The 13,881-nt window shown below is 44.1% G+C and overlaps 1 protein-coding gene across 2 annotated transcripts in view; it reads left to right on the top strand.

Annotated features, from left to right (window-relative positions):
- Nucleotides 1-13,881, top strand: part of EXOC4 (exocyst complex component 4) — a 326,179-nt gene that overhangs the window by 45,671 nt on the left and 266,627 nt on the right. For both annotated transcript variants that reach the window (XM_064421658.1, XM_064421659.1), the window contains exons 6-7: nt 4,155-4,398; nt 10,770-10,947. In XM_064421658.1, the coding sequence (XP_064277728.1) occupies nt 4,155-4,398; nt 10,770-10,947 (422 nt within the window). The remainder of the gene's footprint in view (nt 1-4,154; nt 4,399-10,769; nt 10,948-13,881) is intronic.

The following is a 13,881-nucleotide window of genomic DNA, read 5'->3' as shown; positions in this document are numbered from 1 at the left end:
TTTCTCCACATGTGGAGACCCCAAAGCTGCTCCTGCAGAATCCCTGCAGCAGCCAGAGCTTGGAAAATCCAATTTTCAAGGTGAAACTAAAAAATGCCATTGTGCCACTTTGTTGTCACAGGTGCCTCTACTCCCCACAGGCTCAATAAATCTTCAAAAGATTCCTCTTCTCATGGCCTGGGTAAATTGCCTTTATCATTTTTTGTTAGAATTGAATGATCTGGGGATGTGTTTGGGGAAGGAAAGGAGATTTTTAGATCTGTATGGTGAAAGCCAGGAAAGTAACACATAATTTCTGTTTCTGTGTGATTTCATGAGTTGTTCCTGTGTGTGGTCCCAACATCAAATAACTGGCTACAGTTCACTTACTTTTTTTATTTGGAGACTTCATTTTGATGCTTGTATAGATTAGGAGGATTTTCAAGTGGTTTTTTTTCTGGGTTTGGTGGTGATGCAGAGCAGAAAATCCCCCAAATCTTCCAAGGACCCATTTCTGCAGGAACTGCCCATTTGTAGCTCCATGAATGTGTCAGAACAAGGATTCAGCACCAGGAATTAGCAGGAGATATTCCTTCAAATCTGAAATCATGCCTTTGGGCCACCAGGAGCTCGTGTGCTTTTCTCTGGAAGCACTGAAGGTACAAAGGATATCACCAGAAGGACATAAATAATGGAAAATAGTATATTACATTTTACAAGACTCCCATAAAAGCCTGTGGATAATGAAACCTTCATAATGAGGAGCAGCAAATTTTGGCTGTTCACTGGAATGAAAAACAAGACCCAAGAGCCTTTTTTTTCAGCTGCTTTGCTTAAATGAGTTCCCAAAGTTGGCTTTTTAGGGATCAGAACGGAGCTGTTAAAAAGCTTTGGTTCCTTGGGAAAAGGCAGTGCTGAGCAAATGAATTCCAGGTGGAGCAGAGGTTTTTGCAGGGCATCATCAGAGCAGGGACCAGGAAACTCCCCCCTCTGTAACTCTGGAGGTTACACGTGGCCCAGCTTTTAGGGGTTTAACCCACTTCCTTCCAAGAATCAAAACTAGGAAGAATTTCTCTATCCCAAAGAATAACAGAGTTATTCATGTTCCCAGTTCAGGAGTAAATACAGACACAGCTCTTCCTTCTGAGAGCTGATCTCTAGGACAGCTTTTCTCACCCATGGACTCCTCTAGCAGCACGTGGAGCTGCAATTTTCCAGCTGAAATCCTTAATAAAGGTGCTTTGGTGCCTTTTGGAAGAGGAAGGGGACAGGAGGAGTTTGTTCCTGGGCCAAAGCTTTGTGGTCAAACAGCCCCTTGATGACATTAAATGGCAGGAGAGGATGTTTGAAGTGTGAAAGACATGAGAAAAGGACAGGACAGTTACCCAGGGTTGGGATCTTGTCAGATCTCAGAGATGAACTGGCCCCAGGGTTGGGATCTTGTCAGATCTCACAGATGAATGGGCCCCAGGGTTGGGTTCTTGTTGGATCTCACAGATTAATTTGCTCCAGGGTTGGGATCTTGTCAGATGAATGGGCCCCCAAAGCCACCCAGGGCTGCTGTTTAATAGGGACAATGTGCAGGGAACACACTGAAAACAGCTTCCCACTGTGGTATCAAACTCCCAGGTCTGACAGAGCCTCCAGAGCCCTGTGCAGCTCCCAGATATCGAATTGCTCACTTTGCTCTTGTTTGTGAGAGATGTAAATCAATGTCCTGACTATTTGAGGATGCTGGAAATTGGTTTGCTCTTTGGAAAATGGAAGAGTTTGTCTCAGTGTGCTGGCAGAGTTCTCAGCAAGATTGCTGCTTTTACTCCTCCTAAATGCTGTCCTCACATTTGGCTGCAGCTCCATTTCCTCCCTCTTGGGTGTTCATTGTGTGATATTAAGAATAATTTACAAGCTGCTTACAAAGAGGGTGCAGCCTCATGACAGGACCTGTCCTCTGAGAGGCTGGGAAATATCTGCATTGAACTCAGACAAACAAGATATTTAGGTTTTCTTCCTGTACCATTTCCAGTGTTTTTTTACAGCTCTGTTTCCAAAGAGCTCATTTTGTGTGCCTGAGTTTTGCTGTGGGTTTTGGAGAATAACAAATAACAATAACAGAGTGGGCAGAGACCAGGCCTGCAGCCACAAAGTCCTTTGCAGCTCTGTGGAGTGAAAGGTCTGTGATGGAGCAGAGCTTTCAGCAGGAACAGTTCTGCATCCAGTTGTTAAATTCCAATTGGTGTTTGAAATGTCTTTATTTTATCTTTTCTTTTTTTGATGTTTGGTTTGTTGTTTTTTTTTTTTGTTTAATTACTGCATTCTGGGTGTTTCTAGTTGCTTGTCCTGTAACTTGTTCACATTTAATTGAAAGAAGTGTGTGTGAGAGAGAAAAAAAACAGTTTGATCTTCCTGGTGTTCATTGTCAGAGGATTGTGGAATAGTTTGGAGTTGGAAGGGTCTTTTTAAAGGTCATCAACTCCACCCCTGCCATGGCAGGGACACCTCCCCTGTCCCAGTGTCCAGCCTGGCCTTGGACATTCCAGGGATGCAGGGGCAGCCCCAGCTGCTCTGGCAATTCCAGCCCAGCCAGCAATTCCTCATGGCCAACATCCCATCCATGGCTGCCCTCTGGCACTGGCAGCCATTCCCTGGCTCCTGTCCCTTGTCCCCAGTCCCTCTGCAGCTCTCCTGGAGCCCCTGGAATGTGCTGGAAGCTCTCCCTGGAGCCTTCTCCTCTCCAGGTGAGCACCCCCAGCTCTCCCAGGCTGGTTCCAGAGCAGGATCCACCCTCTCCTCACTCCCACCATGTGAGCCACAAGCATGGTTTGAGCCAAAGGTGCAGAGTTTGGGATCACACTGCAGGAAAAAAGCAGTGATTGAGCCTGATTATTTATAAATTGGGATTATTTCTAAATTGGCACCATGCTTGGGCCATTGTTTTCTTGATCTTGCTCTGCCTTAGCATTGGTGCTGCCCCTCTGGTCAGAGCCCAGCTTCAGGCAGCCATTCCTCATTCCTGCCCTGTTCCTTCCACCCTTCTGCTGGATCTTTTGACATTTCTTCAGCTTCCTGGAAAAGTTTTAAAGTAAAAAAAATCTGGTGAGGAGTTGAAACCATGGGAGTCATCTGTCACCCAGCAGCCTTTTCAGAGCTTTTCAGCCCCACTCAGATGAAACAGCCTTTGGGTTTTAATTTTGATCCAAGGATCTGGCGTGGTGGATGGCACAGAGTGGCTGTAGATCTTCCAAGATGCTTTTAATTCAGTCTGCCTTGAAGACACTTACTTCACATAAGTGTTTAAATATATTTATTAAATGTTTCACCCAGTCTTTAACAGAGGCACGCTTTTGTTGTTGCCGGGTGTTATCTGTAAATTAAGAAATGTTGCTTAATGAACCTCCTTAAAACAAGCAGAGTCTCTCTTGCTTTCCCATCCCCTGTCTCTTAGCAACAGGATTTCTCCCTGTTCAATCCCTGTTACTTCAGGACCATATCTGCAATATCCTCTCTAATTCTTCTCACTTTACCCTTCTGGAAGCCTTGCTGCAAGATTTGAGGAACTTCATCAACCCCTTGACAGACGTAATAAAGCAGAAAAAGATAAAATCAAACAATCAGTCACTTCGGCAGTGTAAACTTTGCTGAATTCATCAGCAGTCTCTTAAGCTTGATAGTGTTTGTAATGAAAATTCCTCTCTTGGGAAGAAAACAGCAAGGAAAACCAGCTGGGGAGGAAACTGAGGGGGTTTTAGCACCTTGAAACACATTCAGGGGATTTGTAGGGATGTTGAACCTTCTCATTTATGAATATCTTGATTGTGCCAGAGTTCCTCTATTTCCTAACACGGAATTTTCACCATGAATTGCTCCTAAATCATGAATTGTTCCTAAATCAATTGTTCCTAAATCATGAATTGTTCCTAAATCAATTGTTCCCAAATCATGAACTGTTCCTAAATCAATCCAATGTGTGAGCTGCTGTGTTTATGTCCAGGGAAGCCCCCAAGCAAACAGAAACATCCTCTGCTTCCCCTCAAAATCCAAGTGTTTCTGGTTTCCTTGTTCATCCTTGCTTGCTCCACATGCTGGGAGTTATTTGAAGCCAGAGGAGCTCCCAAGCTGCTTCTTCAGGGTGCTGATGTTGGGTTCCTGCTAAAATCTGGGATTAAAATCTCTTCCAGTGCGAGACTCCAGCCTTCTGGAAATCAAAGAGGACCCAGAGCTGGATCCAGAGGAGAACAGTGCTGCCTTCATGGGAATCCTCATCAAGGGGCTGGCCAAGCTGAAGAAAATCCCAGAAACAGTGAAAGCCATCCAGGATCGCTTGGAACAGGAGCTCAAGCAGATTGTGAAGCGCTCCACCACTCAGGTGGCTGACAGTGGCTACCAGAGAGGGGAGAACATCTCCCAGGAAAATCAGCCTAGGTAAGGAGATTTCAACTCCCAGCCTTTAATTGCTGCAAGAAAAAAAAAAAGAAAAAAAAAAAGAAAAAAAAATCCTAATTGATAATATGAGTTAAAATGAGAAAATTCAGCTGGGTGATTTCGAGTGTAGCAGAGTCCAATTAAGCTGCTGCAGGTGCAAAGCTCTGAAATCATGTATGGAACTAATTCTAGCACAATTGTATGGCCAAGTCTCTAATTGTTTTGCAGCCCCATTTACATTAATGGCAAGGTGTGGAAGCCAACTGGGCACTGTGTTTGTGCTGCTCCTCAGAATTCACTGGAACTGGCCTTTGGAACACAAGGATTCCAGCAGGAATCTCTTCCAGCTCAAATGTTCATCTCCACATTGTGGTGATCATTGTCCAAAGGGAATTAATGGCAGAAAAGTAAAGTGTGTATCTTCATTATGTGCAATATTTGTAGTGGAAAATCACTCCCAAGGAAAACATCAGCTTGATAAAAACTCCTTTTTTAATTCCTCTCATTAGCACTGCTGTGGAAACAATTCTGTTTTGAAGACTGGTAACTCAGTGAAAATGAGCTTTTTTTAGATGGGTCAGAAGGCAGAATTTTAGTTTCTGATGCCAGGAGTATAACTTACTCTCATACTTGTTTTATGAACCAGTCTGGAGAGGTTGTGTGGCTCCTGGTTGTCTGTTGGAATTGATAAATTGGATCAGGTCGTATATCAATGCCATTAACCTGCCCAGAGGGTTGAGTGAGGCACACAGAGGTTTAATGGGTTTTGGCATCTCTTGCAGAGTGTGAGCCTTTCAGATGCTCATGGAAAGTGTCCTGAATTCTTGTGGAGTACAGACATAATTAGAACTGGTTCCAAACCTAAATCACACCTGAAGTTTACAGCAAGCAGGTGAATTCATTTATATAGAAAAGAATAAATTACAGGATGGAAGGGTGTCCCCACCCCTTAAATTAGCTTCACTTCTAAATCAAAGCTCAGAGACTTTCCTGCTGTCAGGGGAAAAAATAAATCTGAACAACAAGGCCCTGCTGCTTCAACAGAGCTCTGTAAACCCCAAATTTGAGCTCAGTGCAGTGCCCAGCACTGCTCAACTGTTCATTAGGCTGTCAGATGATCCTTGAAGTCCCTTCCAACCCAAACCATCCTGTGACCAAGGATGAGGCTGATGTTCTGCTTGGGGAAATCGTGGTGTAATTCCTTTGGAGACCCCATGCAGCAATGATTTAGAGCCCCTCTTGTTGTACAAGACAGAACTGATTTGTAGAACCTGGCCAGAAAAGCTGCAGATCTGAAAACAGCCACTGCTGATCTCATTCTTGCTGCTTTTTAAATTTAATTCTCTTTTCCTTCCTTCCTTAATAAGCTTTTCCACGTAGCTCTGTGCTGCCGTCTTTTACATTGGTGTATAAAAATATTGTTAATGACTCCCAGATTTTTAAACTCCAGATTTTTCTGGTTTTTGTGGTGACTCTCTGGGTGCTCTCTCGGATCCTCAGAACTTCAGGAAGGGCAGGAGCAGGTTCCAAGTAGCTCCTTGTCCCTGGGGGAAGATAACTTTGAAAACTCTGCCTGAATCTCACCACGTTTTAGCTGAGCTCAGCTTTAAGTGGACAATTTTAAAGTCTAGAGAAATTCTCTTAACATTTTCAGATCTCTGTGCTTGAAAGAAGTTTATGGAGAAAGGCTTAACTATAGGAATTGCCACTGCCTCATCCTTAATTAGTGGCTCATTAGTCCCACAATCACATTTAGAAATCCTTTTCTGGGGTTCTGTGGGGTTCTCCTCAATTTTGGAAGAGTTTGCACTTTAGAATAACAACGTGGATGGATGCCTACTTGAGGGACAGATTTATGGGACATTTTGGTAAGGAAACATTACAAATCCAGTCCATGGAGAGATGGGAGATTGACACTTTTGCTCCTGAATCCTCATGCTTGGATATGCTTCTCCCTATTATTATAACATATTATATTGTTATTATTATTATTATTTATTTATTATATACTCTATTATTATATTGTTACTATTATTATTTCCCTATTATTACATCCATATTATATTATTATTATTTACTTATTATACACTTTATTATTATATTGTTACTATTATTATTTCCCTGTTACTACTACATCCATATTATATTGTTATTATTATTTACTTATTATATACTTTATTATTATATTGTTACTATTATTATTTCCCTGTTACTACTACATCCATATTATATTGTTATTATTATTTACTTATTATACACTTTATTATTATATTGTTACTATTATTATTTCCCTATTATTACTACATCCATATTATACTGTGACTTTTGCCTTCATCTCCAGGCTTTGAAACAAACACAGGAATTATGTCCAGGCCAAGCACAGCCTGAAACACCTGAACTGTCACTATTGTCCTCTCTCAGGTGGCACCACTTCTCTCCCATTATTGCCTGGACCATGGGAGTCCATCCTGGCTGTGTGTCACTGTCCCCAGCACGTTTCCCCTCTCTCTGGGTGCAGGGGTTATGAGGCGGCTGTGACAAATTTTCCTGTCACTGTGTGTCCTTGTTCAGCTCAGGGCACTCCCTGCTCCAGCCCCATCCAGGCCAGGCCATCTGATGCAATTTGAGATATCTATTAATACATTAATTTGATGGGTTTTGTCTCGTTGCCTGGGTCTCTTTTGGGTCACCTTCTTTCAAAGATGACCTGACAGATTTATAGGACTTTTGGGGAAAAGGGAATAAGATAAGAGATGCTGGCTAAGCTGAAAGCAGGGAGATGTGGGAGCACAGTGATGAGAATGGAAAATTTCACAGAATTTCACAGAATTTCTAGGCTGGAAGAGATCTTTAAGATCATCGAATCCAACCCATGTTCTAGCACCTCAACTAGATCATGGCACCAAGTGCCACATCCAGTGCTGGGGTGGCAGCTGCAGACACTGGATTCTGGATCTGGGGATTTCATGTCCATCAGCCTGGAAAGTGGGAGCAGGGAGACACTGGAATTCCAAACAAAAAGGGTCTGACAGTGCAGTGTTATCTTACTCATGGCTCCATGAACAAGTGGATAATGTGAGGTCAGGCTCACCTGGTGAGAATAAAGTGAATTTGTCCAACTCTCCTGTTGTAAATGCAGGGGACCCCATGGCAGGGTGATGAATCTCACTCCATGTTCTCAGAAGGCTAATTTATTACTTTATTATACTATATTATATTAAAGAATACTAAACTGTACTATACTAAAGAATACAGAAAGGATACTTCCTGAATGTTAAAAAGATAATAATCAAAACTTGTGACTCTTTACAGATTCCTGACACAGCTTGGCCCTGATTGGCCAAAGAGTAAAAACAACTCACCAGAATCCAATGAAACAATCACCTGTGGGTAAACAATCTCCAACTAAATTCCACATGAGCACAACACAGGAGAAGCAAATGAGATAAGAATTGTTTTCCTTTTTCTCTGAGGCTTCTCAACTTCCCAGGAGAAAAACCCTGGGTGAAGGAATCATGTCCAAAGAATATGAATGCCACACTCTCCAGGCAGTTCAGTTCTGCAAAATTCTTCTTTCCTGGGGCAGCAAAGAGGTGTAGGGATAACTGAGTTTGTCATGGGATGTTGGAGGAAGCTGGGCTGGCACTGAGAACATTTTCTCAGTGATAAAGAATTAATTTGGTGCCATAATGTCACATCTTTTAGCATTTGCTGCTGTTTTGAAATATGAAGAAAAGGGATCCATACGCAATTTATTGGGTTTTGTTTGAATAGGTATCTTGGTTCCAGTGGCTCTTTACATCTATGGCTTTTAAATTTTTTTGTTACAGATATTGTGGCTCAGGGCCAAAGCTGACCTTCAAAAAATAATTAGGGAAATGTCAGGTTTTAAAAAAAAATCTGAAGATTTTGAGAAAAACTAGTTTTTATTGGAAAGCCAGCACTTCTTATCAGAGCTAAGATGTAAAGATTTCAATATGCAGATGTGATTAGAAAGTAAGCCAAATGTTTTCTGTGGTTTAGGCCTTCTGTAGTGAGTGTTCTGTCCCTTACAACAGAAGCTCTTAGCATTTCAGAGAGAAATGGCCACAATCCTGCTGTAATTCTTGGCCTCAAAACGTGGTATAGATTTACAATGATTAAAATAAAAATGGAGAAAAGTCAAGTTGAGAAGGTCATGAATTAGTTCAGAAGGCTGGAGCCAGGCTGGGAGAGCTGGGGGTGCTCACCTGGAGAGGAGAAGGATCCAGGGAGAGCTTCCAGCACATTCCAGGCCCTAAAGGGGCTCCAGGAGAGCTGCAGAGGGACTGGGGACAAGGGACAGGAGCCAGGGAATGGCTGCCAGTGCCAGAGGGCAGCCATGGATGGGATCTTGGCCATGAGGAATTGCTGGCTGGGCTGGAATTGCCAGAGCAGCTGGGGCTGCCCCTGATCCCTGCAGTGCCCAAGGAAGGGTTGGAGCAGCCTGGGACAGGGGAGGTGTCCCTGGAATGAGCTCTGAGGTCCCTTCCCACCCAAACTGCTCTGGGATTCTGGGATTTGGGACACTCAGAATCCATCCCCAGGGATTTTTATGGAAAATGGGGATGAAAAAGAGAGGAAAAGGGAAGGGAGACCCTTCATGGTTTCCTGAGATTCCCAGTGAAGGCCCTGGGTCCATGAATGTCCTGGAGAGGAGATGGATCCAATGTCAGGCTGGGAGAGCTGGGAATGTTCCCTGGAGAAGGGAAGGCTCCAGGGAGAGCTTCCAGAACATTGCAGGGGCTCCAGGAGAGCTGCAGAGGGACTGGGGACAAGGGACAGGAGCCAGGGAATGGCTGCCAGTGCCAGAGGGCAGCCATGGATGGGATGTTGGCCATGAGGAATTGCTGGCTGGGCTGGAATTGCCAGAGCAGCTGGGGCTGCCCCTGATCCCTGCAGTGCCCAAGGAAAGATTGGACATTGGAGCTTGGAGCAGGCTGGGACAGTGCCCAGGGATGATCCTGAGGGTGTCCCCAGTCCCATTCCCTGTTCCTGTGAGCACTGAAGCTGCTGGAGAAGGAGTGGGAGCAGCTCCTGCCCCGTCCTGCCCTGGGGCTCGCAGCTTCTCTGGGCAGACTGGGAGCATGTGGTGGCTCCAAAGCTGCTGCAGGAAATGTGATGGAGCCTGTCTGTCAGAGCTACAAGTGCCTAACATATGGATTTGGGAAGTGTTATCTCCACGTTTTGCTGGGGTTATGTGGGGACTCGAGCTGCTCATTACACGGCGCTGAACTCCAGAGGGATTTTTCTGTTCTCCTGCAGGAACAAGTGTGATGGTGCTGCCACAGTCACAGAGTGGTCAGGACTTTGCAAAGGTGCTTTAATTGTGATAATTGGGCAGTGGGGAGCCATGGGAGCAGGTAGAGTGCAGTGCATTTAGATAATGTTATTGCTCTAGCAAACAGGAGTAAAACAATGTAAGCTATATAGGAGTATAATCATGGCAAGTGATGAGGGTTGGTATTTAGCTTTCTGTCATTTGAAACCTGCCATATTAATTTAATAACTCAAAAATAATTCCTTTTATCCTGGTTGTGTGGATAAGTCAGTTTTTATTGCCCTGAAACTCATACTTTTTTTTCTGGGGCAAGAGCAGGTTGTTTCCCTCCCTGCCTGGGCTCTCACAATGGGCTCTAATATTATGTTAGTCCAGTTTAATTACTGTGGCTTTATTAATGGGTTTTGTCTTCCCTGTAGCCCTAAACAGGACACTTTTAGAGTGAGAAATGCTGATATAGGGAAGGGATGAGGAGAAAAATCCTCAGGAATTATCAGATACCAAACCTGAGCTGAAATGAGTCCCTGTCACATTCACATTTTCTGGAAAAATCCCTTTGCCCAGGATTTTTCTCCTGGGAAGCTGAGAAGCCTCAGGGAAAAAGGAAAACAATATTATCTCATTTGCTTCTCCTGTGTTTTGCTGCTTTGGAATGTGGTTGGAGATTGTTTATCCAATAGGATAAATGATTGTTTCATTGGTTTCATGTGAATTGTTTTGACTTAATGACCAATCAGGGCCAAACTGTGTCAGGGCTCTGGAAAGAGTCACGAGTTTTCAATATTATATTTTAGCCTTCTGTAAGTATCCTTTCTGTGTTCTTTAGTATTCTTTAACATAATATAGTATCATAAAGTAATAAATTAGCATTCTAAGCCATGGAGTCAGATCCATCATTCCTCCCTGCCACGAGGGCACCCCACAAACACAATAAATCCCCTGATCCCACAGAGAGGTGACCTCAGCATGCCACCAAAGCAGGACATGAAACCACAGTGCCCCGTCCCCCTGCCCTGCCGCCAGCCTGTGGAACGTTCCAGAAGCTGAGCAGGGCTGTTTCTCTGGTTGCCAGGCTGCTGCTGGAGCTGCTGGAGCTGCTCTTTGACAAGTTCAACGCCGTGGCCGCCGCGCACGCCGTGGTGCTGGGCCACCTGCAGCAGACTGTGGCCTCCCCCTGCAGCCAGCACGATGGGGACATCAAGCTCTACGACATGGTGGACGTGTGGGTGAAGATCCAGGATGTCCTGCAGGTAAGAATCCCTCAGGTGGGCACGTTTTCAGCTTGGAACATAGCTATAAAAAATGAAAAATAATACAAATAACTCCAAAAAACACAAACAAAATACAAAACCCCTTCAGAACCAGAGAATACCTGCTCAACGCTCAGCAGTGCTGGGATTTATCTTTGGTGGGTTTTTTGGTAAGTGGCCACATTTACAACAGATTGTAAAACTCCAAAGAGCTTAAATATCAGCAAAAAAAAAAAAAAAAATCCCGTGGATTCCTCCTTATGGTGTTTGGAAGGGTTGATTCCTTTTGCCTACCAAGTGATTTATCAGCAGCTTTCAAAGTGACATTTTTGTTCTGTGTTACCATGTCATGCCTGTCTTATAAAGTGTCACAGCTCTAATGGCTTGTCTTCTGCTGTCATTATGGCTGGCTTTAGGCAGCTCAGACACTTGCTGCCGGCGTGTTTGCAGCAAATTCTTATTTGATTCTTCCTCTTAACTGCAAGAGACTAAAGCTGTGCCTTGCTTAGGCTTTGTTCAGGTGCTGTGCCTCTCACCCAGGGATCTGAGGCTCTCTCAGGCAGCAGAGCTCTCATCTGTCACATGTCTGTTCTCTCATTCTTGCTGTGATGTATGTTTTGTGTTGTACTAAACACATGTCTGGTATGTTTTTATTTATTTATTTGGAGATTACCTTTATGCATAGTGCACAGATGTGGAACTTCACCTGCTGTGTGATAGAGGAGGTCAAAGAAGTGAGCCTGGCATTATTTACAGGAGGGGGAAGGATTTATGTTGGTCATTCCAGCTCTGGGCTGGTGATGGAAAATGCTCTCTGCCTCCTGCCCTAACTCACTTTTTCAGTTTTGGGCTGGTTTGTAGCTGCTGCTCTGCAGGATTGTTTGACTGTGCAGTGATGCAGGATTTTCTTTTCCTTACCCAAATATCCCAATGACTTTAAATACTTGCACATGATAAATACAAGGTGTGAGCCTTCAATCCCTTTCACTGACTCCTTATCCACATAATTGTCTTTCTAGAGGAATTATTATCAAAGGAATCTCCATCACTTTTCCCTATGCCACAAACTTGCAGCTCCTTTCACAGAATTTACAGAATTACCAGGTTGGGAGAGACCTTCCAGCCCATGGGGTCCAACAGCTCAGGCAGAGCCTGGCCCCCAGTGCCACATCCAGGCTGGTTAAACACCCCCAGGGATGGTGACTGCACCCCCTCCCCGGGCAGCCATCCCAGAGCTTTATCCCCCTGCTGGAAAAGCTTTTTCCTGCTCTCCAGCCTGAATTTCTCTTGGCACTGCTTGAGATACTGTTCTTGCAAAAATTTGCTTGGAAACGTCCAGCCAGAGGTTCAGGAGGGGTTTTCTGAACAACAGAAAATGTCACACAGCTGAAGTGGGAATAAATAAGGGAAGAGTAAACAAGAAGAATTAAATTTAATGGATCTGTTGAATGGATTTGGGATGGGGAATCTGTAGCCATCTTCCTGTGATCCATGAGGCCCAGAAAAACTTTGAGCTTGGAGTTCTGCAGATTTTGCTCCAGAAAGACAAAACCTTGGAGTAAGGTTTTGACTGTTCCTTCAGTGCAGCAGGGCTGGATATTCCCATCCTCTGTGGGAGTTTGGGATGGGCTCAGCCCTGGTGTGTGGTGAAATTTGGAGTGGTTTCTCTTGGCTGTTCCTGAACAGCATTGCTAGAACTCAAAGCCTGTGGAGGTGTGAGCACTGAAAGAGCTTTCTGTGCTGGGCAGAAAATGTCTGACCAAGATCTCTGGGAAAAGTGTGCCATGAAAAACAAAAACAGCCCCCTTGGAAAGGTTTCATTGTTCTTGGGTGTCAGGGGGAGTCAGAAAAGCTTCCAAAAGAGCTTTTACAATGCATAAAAGCAGCACTTTAAGATCCATAACTTGCTGGTTTAAGGTAAGAGATGAGCATTGATTGACTGGCATGAAAGGGAGGAAATGCTGCATTTCTTTGTTCAAAATCTTGTTGGTGTTTGTACCTTAGTTCCACTGGAGTGGCTTAAAATATTTTTACCTTAGAGTGTAAAAAACCTTTGATCCCAAAGCTTAAATTATCTCTAACCTGCTTTTCTGTGTAAGGATAATTTTTGGAGGGGAGATCTTATATTTGCAGCAGAGGGAGCGGAAAACTCAGTTTTAAAAGTGTTTAAAGCTGTTGGGGGAGGCTGAAAACTTGGAGGAAGTGGCTCAGGGAAGCAGTGCAATTCCTTCAAGCCCCAGTGAATGGAATTTAGCACAGCAGAACAATCTCACACGAGTGGAATTCCCAGGGAAAATGTTCTGTACGTGTGCATTGTGCATCTCTGCGTGTGAAACCCAGGAAAATTCATGCTACAGCAGGGTTATCTTCACCAAATAACAGGAGCTCGTGGTGGGCTGCAAATTGGGGTTTGTGGGGGAGGAGTTGTTTTCTGCAGCTCGTTTTTGGAGCTGGATTTCTGAAAGCTCCCTAATAACTGCACCAGGCTCTGGTGTAGTGTGAGACACTCAGTGCTGAGCAGTGCTGAGGTACAAAATATGCAGATATGAAATATTTTTGACCTTCTTTGAGAATGGAGGAGTAACACAGAAGACAGAGTGACCTTTTCCAGTGGGTCGGCGAGTGCTAGAAAACAAACAAACAAAAGCAGTTTGTCAAAATATTAGAGCAGCCTTGTTCAGGAAAACACCATTTGAAGTTATTTCCTTGTCTCACACAAAGTGTAGCCCTTGATCATGTTGTTCCATCAATGGGAGAAGGGGGGGGAAATTTGTTTAGATTTTAACCTAAATTTTGGCATTTTGTGTGGAGCTAATTGAGGTCTTCAGTGCAGGAGTGGGTGGAACATCCTCCTGAACAGCCTCATGGATGCAGGATCAGGCTGGAGCCATTTGCCTCCAAGCAAGAGATCTTCTCCCCTTTCTTAGTGATACA

Source organism: Passer domesticus, chromosome 5, assembly GCF_036417665.1.
Source record: "Passer domesticus isolate bPasDom1 chromosome 5, bPasDom1.hap1, whole genome shotgun sequence".
In the NCBI taxonomy this organism is placed as follows: Eukaryota; Metazoa; Chordata; class Aves; order Passeriformes; family Passeridae; genus Passer; species Passer domesticus.
This window is presented reverse-complemented; position numbering and strand designations above follow the sequence as displayed.